The sequence below is a fragment of the Larimichthys crocea genome, chromosome XVII (genome assembly GCF_000972845.2).
Source record: "Larimichthys crocea isolate SSNF chromosome XVII, L_crocea_2.0, whole genome shotgun sequence".
In the NCBI taxonomy this organism is placed as follows: Eukaryota; Metazoa; Chordata; class Actinopteri; family Sciaenidae; genus Larimichthys; species Larimichthys crocea.
The window spans coordinates 17,230,967-17,255,682 of NC_040027.1; the positions used below are offsets into that span (position 1 = coordinate 17,230,967).

The 24,716-nt window shown below is 41.6% G+C and overlaps 3 protein-coding genes and 1 long non-coding RNA gene across 6 annotated transcripts; 2 read left to right on the forward strand and 2 right to left on the reverse strand.

Moving 5' to 3' along the window:
* Nucleotides 1-5,182: 5,182 nt before the first annotated feature.
* On the forward strand, nucleotides 5,183-8,559 carry peak3 (PEAK family member 3). The gene is made up of 4 exons (XM_019270248.2): nucleotides 5,183-5,655; nucleotides 6,009-6,154; nucleotides 6,444-6,985; nucleotides 7,332-8,559. The coding sequence occupies exons 1-4, from the start codon at nucleotides 5,591-5,593 to the stop codon at nucleotides 8,361-8,363; spliced, it is 1,785 nt and encodes a 594-aa protein (XP_019125793.2). The 5' UTR covers nucleotides 5,183-5,590; the 3' UTR covers nucleotides 8,364-8,559.
* A 1,558-nt stretch (nucleotides 8,560-10,117) lies between these two features.
* Nucleotides 10,118-15,757, reverse strand: oaz1a (ornithine decarboxylase antizyme 1a). Its single transcript, XM_019270279.2, is given in 6 exon segments — nucleotides 10,118-10,781; nucleotides 11,870-11,955; nucleotides 12,275-12,450; nucleotides 12,908-12,994; nucleotides 12,996-13,062; nucleotides 15,558-15,757. Coding segments are annotated over 6 exon segments (666 nt in total). The 5' UTR covers nucleotides 15,677-15,757; the 3' UTR covers nucleotides 10,118-10,650.
* Nucleotides 15,758-17,702: 1,945 nt separating this feature from the next.
* On the forward strand, nucleotides 17,703-19,043 carry LOC104918413 (uncharacterized). The gene is made up of 5 exons (XR_797004.3): nucleotides 17,703-17,827; nucleotides 18,066-18,106; nucleotides 18,201-18,335; nucleotides 18,460-18,536; nucleotides 18,935-19,043. It is a non-coding gene; the product is annotated as an uncharacterized LOC104918413 (long non-coding RNA).
* A 458-nt stretch (nucleotides 19,044-19,501) lies between these two features.
* amh (anti-Mullerian hormone) lies at nucleotides 19,502-21,936 on the reverse strand. Of its 3 annotated transcripts, none has more exons than XM_027289870.1 (7): nucleotides 21,560-21,936; nucleotides 21,181-21,423; nucleotides 20,930-21,040; nucleotides 20,736-20,847; nucleotides 20,561-20,660; nucleotides 20,059-20,480; nucleotides 19,502-19,927 (listed from the first exon to the last, which is right to left on the reverse strand). In XM_027289870.1, exons 1-7 carry the CDS (start codon nucleotides 21,599-21,601, stop codon nucleotides 19,518-19,520), a joined length of 1,440 nt encoding a protein of 479 aa, XP_027145671.1. In that variant the 5' UTR covers nucleotides 21,602-21,936; the 3' UTR covers nucleotides 19,502-19,517. The 3 variants fall into 3 exon arrangements, with proteins under 3 accessions (XP_027145671.1, XP_010728463.3, XP_027145672.1); XM_010730161.3 differs by having other exon boundaries at nucleotides 20,930-21,099; nucleotides 21,560-21,933; XM_027289871.1 differs by lacking the exons at nucleotides 20,736-20,847; nucleotides 20,930-21,040.
* Between the last annotated feature and the right edge of the window lie 2,780 nt (nucleotides 21,937-24,716).

The window sequence follows — 24,716 nt, forward strand, 5'->3', positions numbered from 1 at the left end:
GAGCTGGGTGAGTGGGCAATGTATCTGCCGGGCAAGAGTAAATCTGGGACTGACCTTTAGTCGTTGGCGAGAGCTTGGTGAAATAAAAGGTTGAAAAACAGACGGCGAGCTGGGCTCATTGCTGTTGGACTAGTCAGTAATAATATCTGGCTGCTGTCTTGTGTTGTTGCAATTGCTTGATGTTTGGCAGAGTTGTCGACTTCTTCGAGGTCATGCAGATATATACTCAGTGATTTGTGTCCTGCCAATTTATCAAGTAATTTTTAAAGCACTAATGCTAAAGATTCTTTAGTTACATATTTAAATGAGCAGATTTGTTGTTTGTCATTGTCTTATGTGACAGTAAATTACTGTATCTGGACTGTTGGTTGGACAAAGTAAATAGACAGTTTTAAGTTACTATAGGTTACGATATTTATTCACCATTTTCTGGCATTTTTAGACCAAATAATGAATTCACTAGTTGAGAAAACACCAGAAGATTAATTGAAAATAAAGATAGTCAACAGTTGCAAACACACAGAAAAACATTTAGCCATTAAAACAGCTATGGCTTAACTTTAGGCTGCATCTGTTACATAACCACCAGACGCTGTGAAAGGCTGGGGGATGTTGCATCTCTGTGTGCTCCTTAGCATATGAAGAGGTTTAAGAGAAAGGTCCATCATTGTGCTTCCATAATTGACAAGCTCCCGAATTGGTAACCATTTCCGCCTCTGGCTTTCGTCACATTTACGCATCTGTTCCATTTATGGGAGGAAAAATGTGGGAAGTAGAGAAGTATAAAAGCTGCCTGTCATTCATCATCTTGCCAATCTACAACAAGCCTGTGTGCAAAGAGAGTGAAGGACATTCAGTGATGGATAAGAACACAGTCACAAGGACGTTCAGCATTGGAGCTATTGGCAGTGGAACCAAAGCTTCAGATGATTTCTTTGCAGCGCGTAGGCATAGCAGCGCAGGGATCCGTGCACTCTTGTGGGCCACCAGCAGCGCAAAGTCTCTTGGGTGTTCTCTAGGATCGGACTCCCAGACAAGCAAGGAGAACATTTTTCCAAATATCCTGACACCTGACAGCATCCCACAATTCACAATACCAAGTCTGTCTGTGCAGAACACGTCGAGATCATTCGACAAAGAGAAAGAGGAGGATAATGCAGAGTCAGAGGGCTTAGGGAGTTCTTGGACTGAGCTGGAGCCATCTCTTCATGCTTCTCCGGCCAACTCCATGCTCTCATCATCCACATCTCTTCATGCTTCTCTGGCCAACTCCACGCCCTCATCATCCACATCATCCTCAGCCTTCAGTTTGGTTCTGTCAGACCGAAGGGCTGAGCGAAGTGTCTCAGACCCTTTTACCCAGAGGAGATCTTTTCTTCAGAGGGAGGTGTCTTATCCCTGCTCCTACACGGAGGCCCAGCACTGCCTGGATCCGGCCAGCAGAGCTGCCCTCTCCCTGCCGCACCTAACCAAAGTCACCACCCCATACGGCTTCATCACCTTGAGCCAGAGCCCACAGATGGCAAGCGAGGAGGCACTTCTCTGCCAAGCCGGGCTACGGCGCTTTAACAAGGAAAAGGAGACTGCGTGCTGTCCAGGGATGAGGACAGTAGACAGCAAAGGAAACTCATCTCACATGCCAGGAGACAAGAAGAAACCGTCTAAAGACTCGCAGACAGTAAACGCAGAGCTAAAACCTTCTCCTGCCTCTTTCAGCAACACTACAGTTTTATCATCTTCAACACCCAGACACCCAGGCGGAAAGCGTAGACGGCGCTTCTACGAGCTCATAAAAAAACACTTCACCTCCCACCATTAGACATGAAATCATGGGACTGGTGTTCAACAAAGGAGAATTGTTTTAATACATCTTCACTTCTTTGTGCATTTATTCATGTAAGAAAGTGCCATCAATCTCCTTATGAAACACAGTTTTTGTCTTGTGTCATTAGACAAAAATGTCAGTGTGATTAAGCTGTGAAAAATGTACCACTTGAAAAAATAAACCAACATAAACAGACTGCTGCAGAATTATGTGTTTTATGTTTTAGTCTTTCACAGTTGTACTTTATTTCAAAGCTCCTGTTTCTTGTGTTGAGGGTCATCTTTAAGATTTTCATAATGGGGCAGAGGGTTAATGAATTCCTCCACCGCTTTCATGATCTTAAATGTCATCTCCCTCTCGAGCTGTCTGCCCCTATTCAGCCCCCTGTTGAATACATCCTATAGCACGCCCACGCAGAAACCCTGAACTGCATCCTGCAGGAGTAAATGTGTGCTGATGCGTCCATCAGGCGGAGAAACCAATCAGTTCTCTGTCCTCCTTAGCATATGAAGAGCTTCAAGTGGAGAGGCCCTTACTAATGATCCACTAATGCATCCTTGTAGCCTGCATCCTCGACTCTCCCACACACTGAAATTTTGTGGGTAAATGTCACGATGACGCAAATCGCTGAATGCCGAACACAAGAATAGATTATGGTGATCTAAATTTATTATCGCTTGCCATTTTGTTTGTTTATGTGCATGACGTAAGTGATTTTACATGAATGCTTTAAGGGAAATAAGGTTTTCCACTTACAGTTCACAGTCACCGAAAAACATATAAAAAAAACAAACAAAGAACACTCATTTTCATCTGCAGTGCTTGGCAGGTTGTTGGCATATGAGCACACATTAAAAGGAAACATATGAGCACAAATGAGACAAGTAGTAACACAATTACATCACCATGCGATACAATAATAGACACAGAAGTGAACATATTAAATTTGTAATTTTGAGAACACACTGATGTGCAGAACAGTGCAAGCATCAGTTCAGTTCAGTTTTAACATTAAGAAAATTCTCTCCAATATGCCTTTATTCACACATTTAACTGTACTTTACCTTCATGGAGCCTAATACAGTGATATATTTGTTTATTTAAAGGATCCCCATTAGCGGAAGAAAATCAGCTTATCTTCTTGAGGTCCACACCAACATACAATACATGACACATTGTATAATAAACCCTCATTTCATTAATATACAGAAAAATGAAATCAAAACTTACATTCATATACAAATCCAAGCCCATCGACGCTGCGCATACATGCAGATATAGTTCTAGAAAAAAGAATGAGAGTTATACAGCTCTTATGAAGAGAAATATGAATATTAAAAAACACAGCTAACACATTTATGCCACCTACTATTACATCTGCCATCTGCATGCCAATAAATGCCTCTATTCTTTTAAAAGGATGATTTATGAGAATTATAAATGGGCTGAACAACAAGAATCTGAAACATTTCTCGATATATTGCAGTATAGTTCAACAGCACCACAAACTACATCCTCTAAAATGATCATAGAGTTGAATCGGCACCTCTCTAAACATGATATTGGATTTATTCCTGGGCTTTTTGTATTCATCTTAGCTATAGGTGTACCTAATAAACTTGTAACTGAGTGTATATTTCTGTTCTGGAATGGAAATAATCTCACCCACCAGTGGTTACCAAACCTACAAACCAATAAAAACGTCACTGTGTCCTGTTATACTGATAGAAAACTCAAAAGCATTGATATTTCTTCTTCATATTTTGGATTTTGACTGATATATCTGGATCATGACCATCACAGTTTGTCCTCTATCATTTGTAAGTGAATCAGATTGATGAATCTTACCGGCAGCAGACATCTGAAGCTGTGAACCACAGGCAGATTGTTATGACAGAGCTCCTCTTCAGCTCCTTATTAGGCTGTTTTGCGTGTGTTAGTACATTGTCAGTGATTGTCACCATGTATACACATTGTCATCATGTTTTTCAATGAGATGGTGACTGGCGTGTTCTAAAAATATCAGAACTGATACTGAAAACCGTTTGAGAGACAACAGCCCTTTTGGGTGTGTGAGTCATTGTGGGATAGAAGTACTTCACACACTTCAGGTCGCACGACAGCACAGACAATGACTGCACACAGATATTACAATAAAAAATCATAAACACCGTCTGGATACCCTAAACTGGCCACTGTAGTCAGTTTTTCCTCATATGGCTTACACCGTCGGTTTATAAATGGTATTGTGGCATAAGACTTGAGTGGGAACACACCTATAGTGAGTTATAAGGCCATTTATAGTTAATTATAATGCTTTATGACTACACTCAAAGCATACATAATCCTTTTTGATGTACTACATCATAGAACATTATAGATGTGACTTATAAGTCATAACTTATAAGCTTCTTGTTTACACCTGAGAACAGCATTAGATAGCAGTAGCATATTTCTTTCTGTGGAATGAGCAGTGATCTCTGCTGAAGGGTCAGGGGGTTAGGGTTTCTGCATGCAGAGCTGGGCCCAGGAGCAGAAAAGAGTTACAGTATAGTATACATAGTATAGTTATAGTCCATGTATATCATCTGTTATAAGATGGAGGAGATAACAGTGCTAACCAGGCTACATAGAGAATATCAAGACTGTACCACAGAGATGTGGCTGAATGAACAGACTTGCTAGTGTGCTATAACAGTCCATGAAGTGCCCTAAGTTATCATTGCATGTGTTAAGTAAAGTGTTTGCTGTCCTGCATTTATCTGTGTATTCATTTAATCATAGTAACAAGCTTGTTAGAAGACCACACAGTTGTAACCACAGTAATAGTCACACCCAATACAACTCCCCTTCACACATGTACACATGCACTTCATGCTTCCTATTTCCACCCAACATTAAAACCAAGTTCTCACATGGGTGTGACTAATTTTTCTCACAGAGCTGTTAGACTGGCTGTAGACTCTTAAATAAGAACCACCACGTCATTAAATCATGATTAAATAGCATCAAAACTACTCTCAAAGCTGTCCTCTGATATTGTCTGTGCAGATATCATTGCACTGCTTCCCTCACAAATCTTTGATATTTTTCATAGTGTGCATGCTCTCCAGGTCATAATCCACATACTTTAAATTCAATCAATTAAAAATTTGTCCCAGTTCTGCAAGATGTGGACATAATAAACCATCTCCGTCTTCATCTGCTTGAACATTTTCTTATCCTTTAAAGTCAGTAAAAGCAAAACCTCTTGCATACCAGCACCAAAGCCCTGCAGAGGTCATTGCAAGTGTAAAGGCTCATACTGCATCATCCAAAACAGGGAAGTTCACGCTGAGAACTTCACATGGCAAATGTAGATCAACTGCAACTGAGAGAAAGAGAAAAACACAAGAGTGCAAATTGAAAGTGGGCATTTCTGTTACTGCTCGTTGCCGTTCTGTCAGGTTGAGGTTAGCTCAGAGAACAGTTTTGCCTACAGAGGAGACACCACTTTTCCGGTACCAACCTCAACCTCAAACGATTAGCACAAAAGATAAGAGGAGCAGAAAAAAATCACTCAAACATGCCACGACAGCGAAAGAGGCTGAGAAAAAGTGACAGTGGGAGTAACTGATGTAGACAGGAAGTCTCTCAGAGAAGCATCTGACAGAGAGAGTTCAGCCACCTGTGAGCTTCACATACACTGTCATTCAGTGACAGCAGTGAACTGTGAGAGAGGTGCAGGAGCAGATTATAGGTGGTGTAACTTTGTGCCGATTCCCGATGGCGTCTGGTCCTGGAAGTAGAGCAGAGGAACAGCCACCGATGCTGCCTGTCAAACTGCACAGGTAAGAACAACAAACAACATATTTTGACTGTGTATAGATCTTTTTTTATGATTATTGCAGAATTTTATTGAGTTTGCATTAGCTTTAATCTTTCATCACAAAATCCTTATTAAAAGATCCTAATTATCTGCAATAAAAGTGGATTGCACAGAAAATTAACATATATATCCTTTATTTTGTAATGTCAAGTGCACTTGGATGTGAATTGCACCACAGAAAACGTACACAAACTGATCTTTTTTCAACTTGAGGTGCTTTTCACTGCAGAAAAGTTGCATTCTGTGTATCCACTGTGACTATATTTTGAGAAGAAAGGTGAATGTTTTTGCTATTCTGTGCATCTTCTTCCACAGGAGTCATTCCCACAGACACTTCAGTGAGTCTGACTGTGTTATGCTCAGCCCTGTTGAACTCCAGCATCAAAACTACGCATGCAACGAAGTCTTTCCTGAACCCACTGATTGTCATGCAGCCCAGTGTCCCATACACCAGCGCTACGGTAGGTTAACAGAATGATGAAGTGAGTTCATGTGGGGGGAAAGCATCCACACGCACTCAATCCCACTGTATCCACAGCTCGTCTGTGCAGAGTCACTGTGATGTTCTCACTTCATCTTTCACATGAGAACTGAAAGAGAGGAAGTAACAATCTGAAACCTTTACTTTGAACAGTAACACAATATTCCAATGAATTACAATGACTTGGCTTTTTGCCGCTGTAGATGAAGATTCCCGTTGTTGCATGTTCATTGCTCACTGACCTAAATCCCTCTCACTGTGTTGCTCAGATGCCTCCCGACACCAGATGAGATTTTTTTCCGATGGCACCCCGCCGCCTATTCCAAAGAAGAAGTTAGCTCGCACCTTCTCCCTCCCCAGCACCGATGTGCCTACATTCGCTCCTCTGTCTCCGCTGCAAAGACAACCTCAAAACTTTGACAACCCCCTGTACATACTGGCACCCATATCAGACACCAGTTTCCAAGAGGAGATGGAAGAGTTTGAACCAGTCAGAGGGAGTCCTGTCCCCTTACTGTCCTTCTCCCAGCTGTCCTTTGACACCCCAGACGAACATCTGGCCTACCTCTTCAGCAGCTTTGACGACCAGAGGGTTGTCTTTCAGGGGATTCAGCATCGCCATCTGCTCTTCCTGAGAAGTATGGCACAGAGTGTGGAGGCTGGGATCCTGCTGGCCTCAGAGAGGGACATTAGCTCATACCAACCTGAGGATTTCCTGCTTTGTGAGGGCAGCAAACCAAATCAGATCGGAGAAGCAGTTTATTACAGCCTGCACAGCCCCAAGTTCCCAGGGAGGGTGCTTGGTTTAAGGGTAATGTAATGTCACAGCTCTTTTATTCACTCCACATAGTTTACAGCATGTTCTGTGTGAAAATGCCTGAAAAACCTTTCTCTTGTTGTATGCAAGTTACACTTGCAGTCGCATTGCACAAATTGTGTGCATATTGCTTCTAGCAACCAGTAATACAAATACGATCTTTATCAACAGTGGTGAATGTGACACATACTTGTGGTACCAGAAACACTTCCTCTAAACTGTCATCAGGTGCCACAACTGTGACAGGAAGGCCAGATATCGTTTTCTTATGTTGTGTGCTGTGTTTGTTGAGGATGACTTTAGTTTTATGAGTGTGTCTGGTTTCTGTCTTTCTGTGCAGGTGCACAAACAGACTCATGAAGCTTCCTCAGCTCAGACCAAGCACCAGCCATCACATGTCAACGTGCAAGCAGTTACAGCTCATTTCCAACCAATCAGCAACCCGAGGAACGATTTCATCACGTGGCAAAGTCAAGATCCCTCTTGTCCTTTTAAACCAGGCTGCACAGATGGCAAACCACCAGATGGAGGCAGCACTGAGTATGCCACAGGTTGTATGAACACACAGTGTTTCCTCATGAGAGGACACTCAGTGAGCGTTGAGAGAGATCTGCCACATGCCACACTTGAGGACTTTGTTCAGGAGAGCACAGCTTGTTTGGATTATGACAGACAGGTGTGTGTTCTGTTGCTGCAGATATTAACGGGCTTGCAACATCTGCACATCAGTGCCTCTGCAGCTAAGCTTAAACCTTGTGAGATCTTTTTAGTATGGCCTAACAGAGAAGGGGAAGACAGGGGAAACAAACTAGAACAGGATGAAACGAAGACCAGCAGACTGAAAGAAGAAATGGAGTTGACAGGAGGAAAAGGAAAGATCCAGATGTTATGGAGGACACATGGTTCCCCTCGTGTGCTGTTAACTCCGCTATCATCCGCTCTTTCTGTACCCAACCCCAGCATCTACATCAAATCTCAAATTGGAGCCCTAATTCAATACTTCCTTAGCTCACAGGAGACATCTCTGTCCAAGTCCTTGCACCGAAGAGGACTTCTTTATCTGGCCTCTCTGCTCCAGAGTGAGAGCAGCGGGCCACAAATGGCAGACATGGTGGCCATGCTTCAGGTGCTCCTCTGGGGGCCACGTGTCCCGCTCTTTGACCACAAACACCCTATGATCACCGCTGTACACAACTGGCTGACAATCAAACGAGCTCTGCTGGTGATGAAACTGGCAGAAAGAGGGCTGATCCAGGATCAGTCTGCTCTGGATTGGGAGGACTGTATGTGCCTGCGTTATCTGGCATTTACAGACTCTGAGACAGCGGTGAGCGTGACCACTAAGCTGTGGCTCACGCTGAATGTGGACTGACATTTATAGTCAATATGTGGAAGTCCATCTTGAAATGAAGCCGTTCCTTTGTTGACTCTTGTGTAGTTACAGTATTAAGCTGGTCTGAAATACACTAAGAAAGTGTACACTGCTTCCATCCTTCCTTTAAGGCTGTTCATATACTGCTCTTCATAATGTACTAATCTAATAAACTGCTCCAGCTTGAATGATTGAACCTTTGTTGCAGTGATATTCAGTCATTAAAGGCCCCGAAGACACATATACTTACTAAAAGCGATGGGATCTGACATGATCAAACTACTTTCTGCCAAAATTACTTCACAGCATTTCCTGTAATATTCTATTTTCACATCAGGCTGCTCTGTAGTCACAGACATGCAGGTAGTGCACACACATCCGTGGATAGTTATGAGCTATATATGATGACTATCGTGGCTTCAAATGTGAAATATTAGCAAGACAAGTACTGAACAAGAGAACCTCTCAACAATAATAATAAAAGCTTCTTATTATGAATGAACCTGCTCCTTGTGAACTGTCTGTAGCTGAACAGGGCCAGCCTAAACTGGCATGCTGGAGATGAATATTTTCTGAGGTGGTACAGGGTGTAAAAAGTTTGAGGAACAGTCAGAGACATAGACAGTGAGGCCTGTGCAGAAGTTTAAAATGTCCATATTTATACTGTCTGTGTTTATTCCTCCGTGCTCTTCTCTCTGGTTTGAGGTGGGGCAGGACCACTGACAGTATAAAGAATGGATAGCGTATACGTGATGTCACCCACAAGTTTCTGAAGAGATGTTTTGAAGCAGCTGGCTGCCACCATGTTGGCATTCCTCCATCGTCTGCCACCTGGCTAATCAAAAAAAATCGGCAAGGACGTGGATGATTGATGGACCTGAGGTGCCTGGGTGCTCAAATAAACCACCTGTAACTGCACCTACCTGTTAATCCAAGCGGCCCTGCTGTTGTAATTTTAAAAAAGATTCAACCATAGTACAGTTGTCACGAAAAGGCAAATTAGCTATAGAGACCAAAACTGTTTTTTGTACCAGGCTGTAAACATGTCTGTTTCTGCTATGAAGGTGGACATTAACATGGGGGCTTATGGAGACTGACTTGTTCTGTAAGCAGCCTCAAGCGGCCGCTCAAGGGCCTACGGTTTTTGGCACTCCTGCATTGGCTTCATTTCCGAGCCACCGAGGTCACTGCTTGGTAAAAAGGTGACTTTGCCATGGGTGAAACTGGTGACATGCTTTATGCTCTAAAACCAGCCACTGCTGTCCTGAGTTGAGCCAAAACTTTGTCTCACTATGAATCATTAGACCGAACTGGACTTTAAAAATCTTACCATCAAACTTCCTCACTGACTGCATTAAATGATAAATATAATAAATCATGGTGACAGTACTATTACCACCTCTCATACTAATACAGCTAAAGTCCTGTATGTCAAAGGAAGTGTCAAACCATCTGAAACACTAAACACTTGTCAGCAGAACCGAGCGATCGAATTTCTCAGAATAATTCACGCCAACGTTACACAGCAGATGGACAGGTTTGAATTTTTTCCCCTTAATTCTCCACACAGCTGCTTTTTTATACAAACGAGTCCAAATACCATGACTGCAGCCCGAGCAAAGCAACGTGACCTGTCCTGGCTTCAAGCGTGGCCATTTGTAACCCGTGAACGCCCGCTTCTTTAGATGTGGTTGTGCAAGACATCCTATCTGAGCTCCTTAACTCTGTACGACTTCACAAGACCACAGAGTCTCTCTATGGTGAGCACTTTTATTTAGTACAGTTACAACATGCAGATTTCTATCAAGTGAATCAAAGCAACAAATTAAAATCATGCACACATTAAAAAAATATAAACAGGAGAATCAAATGATAATCACTATGAAACATACCTACTTACATGAGTAAGATGATTTTAAAGTTATCATAAATATTACACTGTAGAGATGATCGTCCGGGTGTTGTGGGAGAGTGAGGAGGAAGTCAGCACTACACACATCATGGAAAATGTAATACAGTGGCGAGGACACATAGCCCGGATATTATGTGGGCATTTGCTTTAAATTCCTGGTATATTAACATCTTACCCTAGTGCAAATATCATTGAAACACAGCACATGGTAGGTAAAGGTAAAACAAACACAAAAAGGAACCTCTGACAGGTAACCTCAACCACACTAAACTTGGATAATATATTCATTTCCAAAAACAAACAATTTCTTTTATAAAGATGTGCAGGTATGGATTGAAATAAGAACAACAAACATTTGTAACTGCTCAGCGTCATTTAATCATCGTCAGAGGAGTCTCGCTCGATGCTGTAAGCCATGAAGAAAGCGTCGGGGCGGGAGGGGACGAGGGGATGACCCGGTCTCACAATCTCAAAGCCCAGGAAACTGAATGTACGCAGCAGGGATGCTGGAGGGAGACAAGGTGGACACAGATGTTTGACTACTGAGGAGTAAGAGTTAGGATCGGTGTATCACAGGTTTGGAAAAACAGCTTGTAATAAACAGAATAATAAACAATCTGCGTACAAAGAGCAAAGTCAGTATCTTATCAGTCGAGATAAACTGAAGTCCATCTGACACATTTAAGATCTGATTATTCCACGCCAGCGAAATTATATAATCGGCTGATTGGCATTGAAGTTTGATTCTTGTTGTCTGCCATCATAAACTCTGCTTCCTATGTTCCTGATCTGACTTTATACATTTAGCTACTTTTATCCAAATTGACCAGCGAAAAAGGAAACGATCAAGGTACAGTGTGACCATGAAGACTGTGAAGGTTCTAGAGGGGGTTAGATTTATCATCTCCAGTTGTTGGTAGTCTCGCAGAGGAGGTATTCTGTGAAGAGCTGGGTCTTCAGGAGGTTTTTAAACATAGAGAGGGGCGCCCCTGATCTGGTAGGAACTGGTAGGATACTACAGGAAGCGAGCAGCACTCTATAAGCAGTGGGGTAACGTGCCCTTTTGTGTGCTGCTGCATTCGGGATCATGTGCAGGTTGGGAGGCCGTACAGTAATCGAGTCATGACACGACCACAGGTTGTTATCAGGAGTTGGGTAGCTCACTGAGTCAGGGTCAGACCTGATTTTACTTGCTTGACCGGAGAACCGTGGTAACGAAAACGATCAGAGAGAGTTAGTTGGTCATCGATCATGACTCCTAAGTTTCTTGCTACGCTGGTAAGAGTCAATAGAGTCCTCAATGTGCCTGTAATCATCTGCCTCACACAAATTTTTAAATGTTTGGGTTCAAATTTAACTTTAAATTAAAAAAACAACAGTAAAGTATTAGTCATTTATCTGAAGAGAAAACCCAAAGAGATCTGTTTAATACTGTACACATCATTCTATGCAAATGTGCCCTTTAAATGTCAAAACTTATGTAGAGAAAACCGTCTTAGTTACATAGAAAATATCGAGATCAACTTTCTTTGTTTAGAGTGGCTACAAATGAATATGCATGTAAGTAATATGTAACTAGACAGAAGGGGCTCACCTCTATCATCACGGCTCTTGTGAAAACAGATGAACACGTGATCGACCTGCAGCTGCTCTTCTGCAAATTCCAGCAGAAGGGCAAAACTGAAGAAACACAAACAAACAGGAAGTGTTAATGTGTTATAGGAGAGACGTTAATGAATTTCAGAACACAGGAAGACATTTCTATGACGCATACCATTGCATAAGAGCAGATATGAACAAGATCAGCCAAAGATTTGAGGAATAAAACGTGAGTTAAGTTACTCATTTGGACGATTAGGCTCTATATGATTATAATCTTTTATAAATTGTGTGATTTTTACATTTACAGACTTTTTCATTATGTATAAATTAAGATAGTACAAGGGTCTGTTTTTCCTCTGGCATTTGTCAAACTCTTGAAATACATTTCTGAACCGACCTGTCTTTGCTGCCCTCGGGCAAAGCTCCAGGAGGGATTTCAACATAAAGGTTCCCTCCTTTCAGCGCCGCCCTCCAGACACAGTGCTTGCCTTCAGAGCGACGAGGCTCAAAGAGCAAGAACCGCACTCTGCTGTTAGCAGGGGGGGGCTCCTCAAGAACCAGCAACTGAGCATCCTGGAGGACAGAAAGGGAAAAGCGGGATACGAGAGAACAAAGAATAAAAGTAAAGTTACTCAAATTAACGGTTTATTGGAAAGGAAAAAAAAGATTATAAACACAACTTAGAGCTGTTCAAGACAACTTCATTTTGATCTGGTTCGTGTGATGATAACTGCAGCTGTGGCTAACGTGAAGATAAAGAAGTGAGTGCATCACGTTCAGCGCCACCGATAGTTTGTCAGAGAGGAGGAGCCTGGACCAACATTACAAGTTATGCAACTTAGAGTTATGCTCAGATACTACAAAGTCGTATCACTCTGACTGAGGTCAAAGAGTGATATGATTCAAAACTGCTGAGTTGCAAACATCTGCCTTTGTGCTCTACAGGTTTGCACTTTGTTATTTCAAAAGTAGGTCCACACTGCATCACCCCCTGCCCTGTGAAAATATTTTTAAAGGTGGTTTAACTTACAGAATAGAATAGCTTAGCTGAAAGATTGCGATCCCGCTGGTCATTCCCTCGCCCACCTGGGATCTTCAGGGGTGGGTGAGGGGCATCAGGAGCACCACAGAGGCCCCGGACACGGGTTACTGCAACAGCGGGAGCACCTCCTGGGACTGGAGATACTGGAGGACGAAAGAAACACGCACACAGACGGAGCCATTACGAGTCGGGTATTCACTGAGAGGTGTTGCCAACTTAACTCTGAATATAAACAGCGGCGTTATCATACATTACACCGCTGAGTGACTCATCTCGGAGATTACAGTAAAACAGTTGCTAAGGTTGAGTGAGTCTAAAGAAACAAAAAACACGGCTGGAGGAGGGCACAGTACAATCATTAACTGTCCTCACCTCTGCATGATGTGATAAACATTTGACATGTGCCCATTAAATTAACAGACAGGAAGCGTGAGCAGTTTCTGCCACCGTACCACGTCACTCATGACTCTTTAGTGTGCCAACTTTCAGTCGATATTTCACTAAAACACCTCGAGATGTCAACAAAGACAACACAGTCCTTATTCGCTGTCACCTGTGGAAAGTTTTTACAGTGCACAGACGTTGAACTTCCTAAAACTGGGTTTGCAGCATGCTTGGGCAACTTGTCACATGATTCATCGGAGGAGCAACCTCTGTTTGTCTAACCATTAGCCTACTTAAGTCCTGCACTAACCACACTGCTCCAGTTTTACAACAGACGGGGACAAAAACAGTTCGGCGAGGGAGATCGGCCATTTTACTTCAGCCAAAAGGTGCTCTATAGAATTAGTTTGGCTGTGCGGCTGCATACGTTTACAGTGTTCAGACTGAGCCTGTTCCTATCGGGAACACAAGCCATTACGAGCAGCAGTGCTGCCACAGCGACGCACGCGCTCTCAGACATTCACAGATCCTCTCTTACGCAAATGCCACTGCTGTGCTATATGTGGAGCAGATGTGAGAAAACCAAAATGAGAGCCATTGTCACCCCCATAACTCCGGTTAACGGAGTCCATACGCAACGTACAACCTATCGCCTACTAACACACAGGTCCTGTCCTAAATCCCATTATCAGATTATGTAAAACAGCCAATTTAAACGATATTTCACATAAATCCACCAATGCCTCTTTTTGCATTAAAACTAATTAAAACAAAGCCTTCAAATCGGTGTATTGGGTCAAGTTAATAGCGGTCTTTGTAACGTCCACAGCAGGCTGCAGAGCACATTCACGCCCTAGTCACATGAGCGATGAGTCTCTTGAGTTTCTGGTTGCATAAGAGCACCTTAGACCACTCATCTGTGGGAAGATATCATACGTGTTGGCACTTTAACACAAAAGTAGACCACGGGATCGGTATCTGTGAGGAAAATGAGATGACAAGGGCACCTGCTGAAGAGTGAAAGAGTAAAACCGCATATATAAATCTCTAATTTCACTGTTGCGTAGTTGCATCTGTGCCGTTACCATAAATGCCAAAACATTCAGGGTAAACATAAAGAAAAATATCTCGGCTCCTGTGTACAATGTGCCATCCCTGGGCTCAACATGCTCCATACCTCCCCCCCTTCGCAGTGCAGTGGAAATTTCCTACGAGTCCTTCACAACACTAGACAAACAGCCTCAACCAAAAAAAAAAAAAATCTTGTCAGAACACGACTGAGGTGAAAAACAGCCCACGGATAATCGCTCACAACTTGTTTAAACATTATGAACCATATTTCCAGACACTGCTCTCATTTCCAGTCAATTTGCAACATTAGATTGGAAGTTAACCAACAAACAAGCATTAGCTACTAATGCCCTCCCCCCTTTCACCACACAACGGTTAATATGAAACACTAAATAGATTCAATTAAAAAAAGGGGGATTTTAATAAATTGAATCCATGTCGAGCCAGATAAAATTGGTTAATCTAAGTTTTTTTTTTTAAATGTCAAAGTCGAGCGAGCTAAAGCACCTGAGCAAAAAAACAAACAACAAATGATCAATTCAGCCGTCATTTGTTAGCACCGAGCTAACTTTACATAACGAGACGTGAATATGTGTTTGAGCTGCGTGTTTTCTTACAAAACACAAGTACAAAATATGAAATATAGTTTAAATATTGTAGTGATTGTTGTTTTTGTTTTTTGGTTTGTGACGCCGAAAACAACCGTCGATAAACAGCCGTTGGTCGTTAGTCGTTAGCGTTCATTTGACCGTTGAGCTAATAACCGACACAAAAAATAAAAAAGTTATCGACCTTTCTACGTGAATTAATTACAAATATAAAAGATGTTAGATGACTTTATGTTAATACGAATCGACATTTCTCGCGTTAGCATTTTGCTAAACGGGTTTCTGCGGGCGTTTCACGGTATTAGCTTCTGCGTTAGCTTAGCTTAGCCTAGCCTAGCCTAGCCGGCTAACTACAACATGTTTTTTTTTTTTAAATATTAATTTTTAGGTAAATGTGACACAATCCGGCGTTAATAAATTTAGGGGCGACGTGTTTATTTAAAACGTGTAAATCGCGATTGATTCGGTGTATTTCAGTCAGCTGAGGTGAACGGAGCTGTTATGTAAACACAGCGAGCAGAGCTAGGCCGCGGATTTTAAACTTAGCATTCACAACAACAACAACAACAACATACCTTTCACTTTCAGGTTTATTACTGGATTGCTCAATAACAGGCATCTCGGTTAAGTTTCTCTCTTTTTCTCTAACAAAACAATGACTATTCAAAATCGTCTGTAGGTTAGATTTAACCATCCGGCCAGCGTCCACACCAGCTGCTGCCTCTGTCCTCTCCTCTTCGCCTCAATGCCGCTCGGCTCGGCGCTGGCAGGCTGCGGTGTTTGTCAGGGGGCGTGTCCTGCGCGTCATGACGTGCACTGTGAAAATATGACGCACTCCAGGGTCTCCAGCGCTAAAACCAGTGCTGCTGTTTTATTATAATATCAGTCACAGTGTTTACTGTTGTTGACAGGCGGAAGTGGAGCTAAATTTGACAACTTTACATGATGTTTTTAATCTGAAAAATTTGATTTGTATACGGGTTAAACAGAGCAGTATGATCCATGTGAAATGTATGGAAGCCCTGAGCGGTCATGTATTTTATTTCCTCTGTTTTCCTGTTTCTATTAAGATACTGATTTAATAACTAACTAAAAGTTATACAAGTCGAAAACCAGACAAAGTTAAAAAAGAAGATATACTTCATTAATCCCCTCAACAATTTTTTTTATTTACATGCATTTTTAACCTCAAACACACATACAGTACAAGTACAAGGCTCATAGACATGCAAATGTGGAGAGAGATGGTGGAGCGATGGAAGCAGTTGGGGGTGTTTGGTGCCTTGCTCAAGAGCACTGCCGGAGGTGAACTGGCACCTCTCCAGCTACCAGTCCACCTTCCATATTTTTGGTCCATGCTGGACTTGGCTTGGACCCTGAGGTTCCCAAGCCAAGTCTCTATGGACTGAGCTGCTGCTGCCCCCAAAAAACAAGTCTTGTCTCAAATGAACAACTTTACATGATGTTTTTAATCTAAATTTTTGATTTGTATATGGGTTAATAGTAAAGTAAAATGTATAGAGCAGCATGATCCCCATGAAATGTCAGAATCAGAATCAGGGAAATTGTTTTTGTTACAGCAGCTCCCAAACGGTAAGTGAGATAGTAAGCAAGAAAACAAAACTTTAACACTATACACCTATAAGATATCATATTTTAACACTATATACACATGTGTAAATAACAGTTAAATAAAACCAGTAACAGTAAAACAAAAACCAAGTAACAGTGAACTATGCAATATGTAAATCTAAAACCTTTTAAAGAATTTAGTCTTTGAGAGACTGTACAGAGAGAATACACTGATTGTTAAAGTGCAGTATGCATGTGTGGCTTATTTCACTTATTTATTGCACAAGCCAGTTCGATGGTTACTGGACTTGACTTGGAATGATATTTTGAGGGAGGTTTTAGGCTTACATATTGCATAGTTCACTGTTACTTGGTTTTTATTTTACTGTCACTGGTTTTATTTAACTGTTATTTATACATGTGTATATAGTGTTAAAATAGGATATATTATAGGTGTATACTGTTAAAGTTTTGTTTTCTTGCTATCACTTACTATCTCACTTACCGTTTGGGAGCTGCTGTAACAAAAACAATTTCCCTGCGGGGATTAATAAAGTATTTCTGATTCTGATTCTGATTCTGATTCTGATATGAGGATAGTTTTGGATAAAAAACATTTAGAGGGTTGAGGTCCCTTCATGTGAGGGTGCCCTTTATAAAAACCCCTCTGTGCAGCTGCACAGCTGTCATTCCCACTCTGCACCTCTTCCACTATGTAACTGTGCTCTGGCTACATACTTAATGCTTTACAGCACCAAGTCACACACTACTACTGGTTCATGTTTTATTGAGAAAATCTATCTATCTATCTATCTATCTATCTATCTATCTATCTATCTACTCTGTAATTTACAGAGTTTCCTGATTGACAGTAAAGCAAACTGCTACCAGTCTAGCTGCCATTAGTTAATGTTAGCACAGTTTGTTAGCTGGGCTGCTGACGACTTCAAATTCAATCAAGAGAAGACCTATTTTAATGTTGTCCAAATGATAAATTAGTCACAGTTTCATTATTTTATCCTATAAATCAATATGATATATGACATAATAAAGGTTTGTCTAACTGCCGGTGAGTATCAACAGTATCAGTGCACACTGTAAAAGTCTTTTTCCTTTTTTCAACAGCTTCCATCTGTGCCTGTCAATCAAGCAGCAAAAGAGCATGGTGCATGGTGTAACACTGTCACTGGTCCTGGCAGAAAAGTAGTCACCATCAACACAACCACATTACCCTTTACTTCAATAGTGAGACACAACTGAAGAGTGGGATCAGGTAAGTTTCTTTTTCTTTCTGTGCAGGAGTTCATTTAAAGCTAAACTCTGAGCTCCTTTTAAATCATATTTGTTTTTTTCCGCTTGCTGCAGGTGCCTATTTTAAGCTGTCTTATGTTAGTCTATGACATACAGTACAGTCTGGCAGCAGTACGGACACACAGACTTTGCAAAAACTTTGATTTGAAGTTGTTTTTATGCATGACAAAACAATAGAATTGTTCATTTTAACCTTTCAGGACTTTTGGAGCCAGAGTTTGAACATCTGACAACATCATAAGTAAGAAATATTTCCACCATAAACAACCAAACGTGTGAGTGAAGACATGGTCAACCAGCATATGCATCTGACTAGTTTGTCTGTCTGTCCGTAGTGTCTTATGAACGGATTCTGTCCATTGAAAATCTGAGCGATGTTCCAAATCCATGGAAGGGATTCACGATGAACCGCTGCTTAGTGGTGGCACTGGTCGTACTGTTTGTGAGCTCCGGGGTCAATGAAGTGCACGGTGAGTAGTGTAATCATGTCACCTTACAGACAGAAATAAGACATTTATGTCTCATGTTGACAGAAAGTTGTATTGGGTTTAGTACAAACAGCAGATACTGTACTTATATTACTTTGTTTTCTAGATGCTGTGGATTATTTTGTTGAAGAGACAGGTATAAGGTCTTTCGTTGGGAGTGTGATGGATGGTTCAATAACTCAGGTATTGTCTGTCTTATTTTTATTTGACTTTTATTTCATAGTTTCAAACACTGTAGCATTTTTCCTCAATATCCACTCTTAATTGAAATATATTAAATTAGATGTATTTATATGTATGTATTTATGTATCTATGTATTTATACAAACAAGTAACCAAACACAGATCATAATTTCATAATTTTTTATAAGTAATGTAATCATAAAAAAATACATGTGTACAACTGCCTACACCTGTGGCATTTCACTCTGTAACTGGAGGCACTAAATCACTAAAATACCAATTCCTGTGTAACTGTATCTTATCCTTAAAGTGAGTGTAATAAGAAGGTGATTGCATAAAATCTTTTTTATATTAATGTGGTTGTATAATATGTGTTGTTTCATGCTGTCTGCCTCCAGATTTCCATATGGGACAATTTAATGTGGTGGTGGGGATCTGAAGAAGTTGGAGCGATAAGAAGAAGAAAAAAGCCGATCAGCCACAGAGTAATCCTGAAGCCAAAACCTAAACAATGATTTGTGAACAGCTCAAAAAAAAATAAATAAATGTCATCACCTGTTACAACAACAGGTTTCTGAATAATGAACACAAATACTCTTAAACAAACTTTGCATTTAATGATATGAAGATAAAAAATGTTACATTTCATTTAATTCTTGTTTGTATCGTGGAGAATACAATTTCATTTGTCAGGCAGGATATTCAGAAATGTTTATCATGTATGGTACATATAAAAACCCTTTTTTAGTAGAAATAAGAGATGCTAAGATCTATTTTCAAACAGTGTCCTGTGTGCATCTACTGCAAATAATACATATGTAACAACATAAGAGACCTCTGTGAATTAACATGTGCATTTACAACTATTAATACTGTGAATAAATAAATGACTATCAAACGTTAAGTAACATTTAAGTCACACTTTTTCTCCACTGAACAGGCTACGGTCAGTGACATTGACTCTAATAGAGAACAACAGCTTTAGCAGCATCCGCACTCCTTAGCCACCACATCTGTTTTAATGGAGACGTAAGTCATGCCGTGTTCATCCAAGTCCACCACCTCCAGGGCATCGTAGGACACAGGCACACAGCACGGCGCCCGCTCGTCCGTGTTCCCGCTCTCGATGTGGGAGTTGAGCAGGACGCCGTGGTTCTTGGGATTGACCAGGGGGAAAGCACAAGAGCCTTGGCAGTTGTTGATGTTGGCTGTGTTTGGACCCACAAGGTGCTTTTCAAGGGAGACAGTGAGGCTCTTCAGCCCACATATGTTGCCCCTCGCTGGGTTGTTGGGGTCAGCTCTGGTAGCCCGCAGTCCTCTCTGCACGTCATACATACGGGCCACCGTCTGAAGGGCTTTCAGCAGAAGAAATGCACGGTACTGACTCTCGCCTGTTTTATGCAGATGAGGAAACAGAAGCGTCAGTTGAAGAGCGATAATCAATCTACATTTCTGGCAGATGTGCGAAAGAACATCTGCTTTGTCAAGCAGGGGGTACTTGTCGTGTTTTTGAACACATCACCTGCTGGTGGTTCTTTCTTTGGAAACACACTGAGTTCTCTGAGCCTCCCCAGTCTCTCTGTGGCTCTGTGGCCCATCTCCTCCTCTCTTATCACCTCCATTATCTGCACCACAGTCTGCTCTAACCTCTGCCCGAGCTCCTCCAGCAGTGCAGGAGACAGCGCCAACTCTCCATGATGAACCTGAAACCTGCTCCAGCTACTGAAGGAGAAGATGGTGAGGGCCGAGGAGTTGATCAGCCCCGCCAGTAGGGTCTCGCTGGAGGATAAACCCAGTGTCAGGGGAGGGAGGGACTGTAAGGAGTCAAGCTGGAGCGGAGGGGACACAGGGTGGTCCTCGGGTAGGATATCACCCAAGAACCGCTTCAGCTCACAGAGGAAGGAGGAGGTCTGTGAAGAGGCGGGGGATGAACCTGACACATGTCTGGGAAAGTAAAAAACATCACTGAGCAGAGAGTCTGGACAATATTCTGATAATAAATCAGAAGGGAACATGAAAGCGACCTTGTATCTGTTCCTCTTTCGCCTGACAAAAGCAGAAGTGGAGTCACGCTGATGTTACTTCCTGATTTTGCACCAATCAGAACGTCTTTTAGACTTTGCTCTGCAAAGAGAGAAAATGTGTCACATGCACTCTACGTGGAATAAGAAGTGCTATCTTACTCATAACCTGTCTTACTCATGTCAGGGGATTTTGTGACAACAGAAATCCTCCATTTCTGGTGAACATTGCTCTCTGATGCTTTTCCTGTCAGCATTATGTACCGCGTTTCTCCTGAAATACACACAGACTAGAAACAGAAACATCTGTGACAAAGCCGCAGACAACAGATGTCGTCATTCATGCATTATTCCTACAAGACCTTTCTTTACCTGCGTGTTAGGTTGCAGTGACTGACTAGTGAAAGTGACATCGAGGTTTTCTCCTGTGAGAGGACTTTCAAACGCCAAAAGCAGCACAGGGTTAAGCTTGAGGAAAGCAGACTGTGGGAGGTCAAAGGTTAATGTGAGCGTTCCTCTCTCATCATCCTCTGCTAAGTGCACTGATGGAGAAAACAACACAAACCTTAAGATAAAGAAAAAAAAATCAAACAAATATGTTTGCAATCAGAGATCACCATTACCTCCAACTGGATGCAAAACCTCTGGCCTGTTTCTGTTTGTTTCCCTCGAAAGCTCCAACAAAACTGAGCTGGATGAATCAGAAACCGTGCAGAGTCCAAAATTAGCCAAACTGCTGTTTGTGAGTTCACCATCATTCCCCACAGCTTCACGCAGTGCAACGAATATATCATCCACAAAGCATGGTGCATTGTGCGGGACGTCTCCAGTGTGCGTGGAGCTTGTTGTCTGGTGGTCTCCTTTGACTAAATATAGAAAAAAAGGAATAAATTGCACCAAAAAAAAGACAAACGCTAAATGCAGCAACATTTTTACACAGCACCACAACATAAACCATAAAATATTTAATGCATAAAGTTTCATTGTTTTCAGTTGTCTAACCTGTTGTTGTGGTGTCGTGGACCGGGATCTGTTGCTGTCCATGTGAGACCTGCAGGGCCGCGCAGAGCATCAGCGTTCCACAGCAGAAGACATCCACCGACATCATACTGCACTGTCTGTTTGTGCGCCTGTGTGGTCAGACCTTTCACAATCTCTTGTTTTGAATGGGTCAAGCTCACAAGGATGGGAGTTATATCCTCCCACCTTCCCTTCTCACTCACCGGGGGAACACGCTGCCAAAATAGGAATATCGTGTGTCCTTGATGATTCAGACTATGTATACTACGTGAGATGGTTGCTGCGCAGAAAGGCCCTTTCTTCATGTCTAAAAGGGAGTTGTGTCAGTTTGGGCACCTCCCTGTCTGTAGACATGAATTAATGGACTTCTTGTAACTTTTTCATGAGCCATTATCTGAAACAAGGCTGGAAAGTGAGAGGTGAGATACTTCATTGCTGTACAGTAAAGATTTATATCATACAATGCACCGTAGACGCACAGAACTAAAACTTTAAAAGTGTGGCAGCTAAAAAAAACATCCAGTTTAATGGCTTTGAAAACAGGAATTTTGCCATGTTTAAGGATGATTCTCTCAGCTCTCACAATAAACCTCTTATTTCAAGGTCGATTTTGATGTAATAAAGGGATAGTTTGACGCTGAAATAAAAATCTTCTCTAACTGAGAGTTGGATGAGAAGATCGATACCACTCATTGTGGAAGTTCCTCAAACAGCCACCTGAGGCTGGCTCCAGAAGCACCCATATTAAAATGTCCAATTATAGCAGAAATAAAAAAAGTTTACACCTGGTACAAAAAATAGTTTTGGTCCTAAAGCTAATTTCCCCGTTTATGACAACTGTACTGGTCTGATATAAGAACTCACCTGTTCAAATTATATAAGGCTTAAAGTTATGCAGATCCACGTCTTTGCTGATACTTAGATTTCTAGATTAGCTGGGAGCTGGAGGAGGATGGACTACCAACATAGCAGCAGATTTTGGCTTCAAAATGGCTCTTCGGAACCTGTGGGATACGCATACACTGTCTCTTATTTATACTGTCTATGGTTATATCTTGTTTATCTAATCCGTACAAAATCTGCTGCAATGATGACAAGTTGTGGTGTTAGATGGAATTATAAGGCGGACTATTTCTTGGCCGGAGTTTCTGTACAGTTAAACAAACAAGAATAACATTTTAATTAGTGAGCTTTAGAGGAGTGAAGGCTTTGTGCTAAATCAATCAACAGATTTATTGTTAATGACAAGTGTTCTTCATTTATGCCTTGTTGACTATCAAATAGATGAGAAGCAACGGTATGTCAGTTCACCAGCATGAGCTGCAAACAAAGCAGCATTTGGATGAATCGTATCATTCAGAGCAGGTTATCCTCATGGATGTTTACAATATATCTGTTCTCATTCAAAGCTCTCAGAAAAGGAGCGGAACATGATCAGATCTGACCATCACTACTTCACCAGCTGCAGTCTGTTTTGCAGACAGTCAGGTCTCGGAGCTGTTTCGTAGCCATGTATCCCAAGAGATAAAGCCAAGGCTCATTCTTGTACATCACAAATCAGCAAGGAATGACAAGATCTGTTCATCATTCTCTAATGGCTGCAACGTGTTGTAGGACATTTCTTGCAGGTACCACATCATCCCATTTCTGCATTCTGTGGGAATCAGGGCTTGTATTCAACAATTTAATGAAAACAATGTCTGTAAAAATCAGGGTTACACAGCTTTTAGATGTTTAACTTATATGATGTTTGCTCCTATTTATTACATGTCTTGAGGGCACTTCCCTTTATTGCTGTTTTACTGAGATTGGCGGTAAGGTAAAGTTCAGGTTAATGTATAAATGAGGGATCAGAACAGGGGCGGCCAGAGAGGTGACATCTAGATTGGGGACATACTGGCTACTCATTAGGGGATATGTTGAAGAAAAATGTTAGATGCTTATATGCAATTGTCTGTTACAATTCAGGGGTTGAGACAGCCCATCTTTAGGAAAAGAACCAACTGTCAGCGCTCCTCAGGGGCCTTTTTCTCTGTAACCCCTTTAGTGTGTTGCACTGTGAAACCGTCCTCTTGTACAGAACAATAAATACTTAACTTCGATGTTTGAATCCGATCCTCCTTATTTAGGGTTTTTCTTTAAAATTCCTGTAACAACAAACCTACAATATGGTGCGACTACATAATGATAAACTGACTACATAAAGTGTCTATTTCATCTATGAGTGTCATCTTTACACCATGTGTGCTTGTTGGGCGTTTGGACCCGGTCAATAAATTTACACATGGGTCCAGGTGAAAAGCTTCACTACAGAGGATTTTCGTCTTCTTTGGAAAAAAAAACTGCAGCAACACTGAAATGTTCATTTCAGTGATGTTTTATATATTGATAAACATGACTGGCATTGTCCAGGGTGTGTACACTGTTTTGCCCCAAATCAACTGGGATAGGCTCCAGCCCCCACACAAACCTGATAGGATAAGTGGTTAACGATAAGGATGATGGATGGATATTGCCCCCTGAACCCAAAATGGGAACTTATTCCACAGAATGGAGCTTGATAGTTGAAAGCTCTGGCTCCCAATCTAGTTTTTGGGTAAGGACCACAATGACCTGCATTTGTCTAGTGGGGTGTAAGGCAATGTATAGTTTTATAAGATGACCACGAAGAGCTTTGTAGGTAAGGAGGAGGATTTTAAACTCTACAACTTGATTTTACAGGTCGCCAATGCAAAGAAGCCAAGATGGGAGGAATATGACTCTGATCTTGGTTCCTGTCAATACACATGTGGCAGGGTCCTAACCTACTGCAGAGTCCAGCCTGATAACAAAGGAGCTACAATAATCCGGTCTCAAGTAAAAAAAATGTGTGGACTATTTTTTTTTTTGCATCACTTGAGACAGGATGCACCTACTTTCTGCAATGTTGGGTAGGTGAAAAAAAAACAACCTTGAAATTTGTGTCATCTATTCTCTGAGGCGTTTGGGTCCAATTACAAAAACTTACTTTAACATAAAACATTGCAGGTTATCCAATTTTTATGTCCTCAAGGTTTAAAGGATTAGTTTCATCGGCTTGATCAATAAATATATGGGTATCATCCACATAACGATGAAAAGATATATCCAGCCATACGTG